The 4,281-nt window shown below is 48.7% G+C and overlaps 1 protein-coding gene across 1 annotated transcript; it reads right to left on the minus strand.

Moving 5' to 3' along the window:
* Positions 1-401: 401 nt before the first annotated feature.
* LOC119661316 lies at positions 402-1,271 on the minus strand. Its single transcript, XM_038070612.1, has one exon. The coding sequence runs from the start codon at positions 1,269-1,271 to the stop codon at positions 402-404; it is 870 nt and encodes a 289-aa protein (XP_037926540.1).
* Positions 1,272-4,281: the final 3,010 nt, after the last annotated feature.

Genomic DNA, 4,281 nt, shown 5'->3' on the forward strand with positions numbered 1-4,281 from the left:
CAATGTTGGTGCAGAATCGATTGTAGTTGTTGTAGCTGCTTCTAATGATGTTTCACCGTCAACAAGTCGTTTTCGACGCAAATCGACCAATAAATTATAAAAATTGAGAAAATCGGCCCCAATTATTGGTCTCGACACCTTTGCAACACTAAATGTCCATTGAAATTTTCTGCGAAGTCCAAAATCAAGTTTCAGTGTTTTTTTTCCGAAAGTTTGTATGATTGAACCGTTTGCGGCGTAAAGGCAAAAAGAAGAAGCCACATCCTTGTTGTTAGTATGCGGAATAACTGAAATATCGGCACCTGTGTCGACGAGAAATGTAATCCCGTTTGACTTATCCGATACCAAAAGACGGTTCTTCATTACGCCATCGCTGACCGTACGTATTGACGATGGCAGAATTAGTTTTCCGCCGGCTTCGATTGAACGAAAGAGCACGGTTCTCGACACTTGTTGGCTTTATTCCCGAAAGTACGATGATAATAACACCAATCGCTGTTACCATATTGTCGGGATCGTGATCGTGAACGTTGTCGGTTGTTCGAACGGCTTCGCTCTCGTCGTGCACCCATTTCCAATTTCTTCAAACGTTCCAGAATTTCGTCCAACACGTTTTTCTTTGCAGGTTCCTCTTTTGGAATCTGAGTAAATTCCACGTTTCGGCTTACACTTGACACAGACGATGTCGCACTAAATTCGTCCATTATACGGCCGGCCATTTCTGAGAGAACGCTCATTTTTGTATCGGTTGACACAGTTAAAATCGCACGCACGCGGGAGGGTAACCGTCTCAACCATAACGCTCTCACCGCATCTTCAGGCAATTGATCACCAGCCATTGATTTAATTTCCCGATAAAATTGAGATGGTCGTTTGTCACCTAACTCCAATTCTGTTAGAACTTTTGTTAGACTCGTTTCCGGTGTATCAGTAAATCGTTGAATGAGCTGACGCTTTAATTCGTCGTATTTATTCACTAATGGAGGTTTTTCTACCACATCAGCGATTTGCTCTAGTATCGCAAAATCTAGACAGGAAATCACTGCGTTGAACTTAGCATTGTCTGTTGTAATGCGATTTGAAGCAAATTGTGCTTCCACTTGCGCGAACCACAACGTAGGCCTCGGTGCCCAAAATGGCGGAAGTTTCACGTCGCGAATAGAGTCTACACGCACGTCTGAACGCGGAGGTAAAAATTCTTCCAGTCTTCTACGCGTATCTATCTTCGGAGTTTGTATATCCTCCTCACTCACTTTATCACTTGTAGCCATTGCACTCACTGAATAATTGTCTTTTATGCGGGGTCACCAATTTGTAGTGTCTACTACAATATATATTAAAACTAGAACGGCTCGGGATCTTACTTGTTTATTAGCTTTAATACGATTACATTTGTAAAACTAAATTCACTCTTGTCGTGACAACTCTCTTCGTATGAGTATCCTCTGTATCGCGATCGCCGGTTATTTTCCTTTGCATTACTTCCAATATCAAGCACTGACTCTCACGGCGCTGTGTTCGTTAGAATGCAATTCAGGGCTGCCACACAAAGACGCCAGCGGAGAGACGACAGATTGCAGACGATTGGCGAGAGACGACAGCCGACAGGCGGCAGACGCTAGACGACCGACAACAGGCGACAGACGACCGCAAACAGACGATAGGTGAAAGACAACACATCGCAGATGCCAGCGCAGAGACGACAGCCGAGAGACGTCAGACGACGGACAACAAACGACAGACGGCTGACGAGAGATGGCATACGACAGATTGGACGACACACGACAGACGAGGGATGGCATCCGAGAGACGACAGAGAACGGACAACCGACAACAGACGCCAGACGATAGATGGCAGCAGACAGACGTCACCAGAGAGACGACACATGGCAGATGACAGGCGATAGATGGCAGACGACAGATCGGAGGTGACAGATGGCAGACGACAGACAACAGAAGAGAGGTCGCAGATGACAGCAGAGAGACCACAGGTGGCCGACGAGAGATGACAGACGGGATATGACAGACGACAAATGGGACGCGGCTGACAGACGGCTGACGAGAGGTCGCAGACGACAGATGGGAAATGACAGATGTCAGACGACAGCCGACGGGCGACAGATGGCCGACAACAACCCAGAGACGGCAGACGACAGACGGGTGATGAGAGATGGCAGACGGCAGACGAGAGATGGCAGGCAACAGACGACAGCCGAGAGAGACAGACGGTCGACAACAGGCGACAGACGACAGTTGACGGACGACAGACGCCATACGATCGACAACAGGCGAAAGACGACCGACAGGAGGCATGCGAGGACACACGACCGACAACAGATGGCAGATCACGGACGGGAGACGAGCGACAACAGGCGACAGATGGCAGACGGGAGACGAGAAATGGTAGATGACAGACAACGGACGGCGGACGAGAGATGGCAGACGACAGCTGATAGATGAGAGACGACTGACGCTAGACGACAAGCGATAGATGGCGGACGACAAGCGAGAGGGACAGACGACGGACTGCAGACGGGAGACGACAGAGAATAGCCGACCGACAACAGGCGACAGCCGACCGACGTCAGACGTGAGAAGACAAACGAGAGATGGCAGACGACAACCGAGAGATGTGGCAACCGAAACTGACATTTCCCGTTCCCAATTTCACCGCTTGGAGTGCTGCACATCGCAAGTGGACAACCGCCGTCATCATTTTTAAAGAAGTCACTCCGTCCGTCTCCACGATTGAAGTTGTTCACGTTGTTTCTGTCTGTGCACTTTATCACGTCTCAATAAATTCATATTTACGCTGTAGTTAGCAAACGAATATTTGTGTTTCATTATCGCGCTATTACAATTGGTGACCCCGACGTGATTTTCGGAAGTCGGTGCGACCCTTGTTTCGGAAGTTCTGAATTGTGAAAACCGCATCATAATATCTGATTCGAATCGTGCGAGTTTGGTCAAGATGGCTACCTACACCAACGCGCATACCGAAGACCTGGACGAGACGCTGGCAGAAAACTGCGCTAGCCCCAATCCATTTATAGCTCGTCAAGCCGTGTCTCAGTTCGTCGAAGCCATACATAACTTAAAGCTTCCGAATTTTTGGAGACAACGACCACAATTATGGTTCGCTCATATTGAAACGCACTTCGTTGTGAACCGCATTTCAAGCGACAACAACAAATTCCACGCGGTTGTCGCGGCGCTCGATGCCACCGTCATGGAGGAGGTAGCCGACATAGTGGAGAAGCCGCCTGAAGTGAAAAAATACGACGAAATCAAGCGGAAACTCATCATCAGGTTCAGTGACTCACCAGAAAATCTGCTAAGTAGGGCTCTATCGGAGTTAGAACTGAGCGATCTGAAGCCGTCTAGCCTGTGGCGTCAGATGCGGAGTATGGTCGACGGTCAGCTTAGCGACGATACGCTAAAAACGTTCTGGCTAAAAAAAGCTGCCAAGCAGAGCGCGTGAAATCTTAATGGTAGCGACCAACATCGACGTAGACGCCCTGACCGAAATGGCCGACAAGATCATGCGCGTGAACGATTCACACGTGGCCGCCATCAGCTCGTCCGAGTCTAATGAAAACCGGTTCGAACAAGAGCTTGCGGTCATCAACAAGAAAATCGAGCAACTAACGGCTGAACTACGAAACAACCGACAGAGACAACGATCTCGATTTCGCCCTACGGGACGGCGACGAACAACCAGCGCATCGTTGCCATCGTCACCCGGCGCCAACGATATTTGCTACTATCATCGCCGCTTCGGCAACTGCGCAAGGAATTGTCGTGCGCCATGCACCTTTCGACAGCCGGAAAACTAATCACCTCGTCGTCACTTTCTGCGGTTGAGGACGACAAGACTCCATCAAACCGCCTACTCGTAAGAGATCACCGTCATGGATTGCGTTTTCTTGTCGATAGTGGAGCCGACGTCTCAGTGGTTCCGATGAAGATGTTTTCGAAAAACACTAGCCCGTCAGACGTGAAACTGTTCGCTGCAAACGGATCTCCCATCGATACATTCGGAGAAAAGCTTCTGAATCTCGATTTCGGACTGCGACGTGCAAATGTGCTTGCAGAAGCTTATCTGTACACATCAGAGACGCTAAACAAGGAAAAGGCATAATCTTCGTCAAATCGAATTGGTAAGAGAGAGATCGGTGAGCTTTGCTATTCCGGTACTACTGCCGTGCTTACCCATATAGCAAAAAGTTGTTTCACGTATTCACTTATCCATAAGCAAAAACTTGCCAATCTCACCAATAC

This window comes from Hermetia illucens, chromosome 1 (genome assembly GCF_905115235.1).
Source record: "Hermetia illucens chromosome 1, iHerIll2.2.curated.20191125, whole genome shotgun sequence".
NCBI classification, from domain to species: domain Eukaryota; kingdom Metazoa; phylum Arthropoda; class Insecta; order Diptera; family Stratiomyidae; genus Hermetia; species Hermetia illucens.

Coding starts and splice junctions, on each gene's coding strand:
- LOC119661316 (XM_038070612.1), bottom strand. CDS start 1,271: ATGGCTACAAGTGATAAAGTGAGTGAGGAGGATATACAAACTCCGAAG.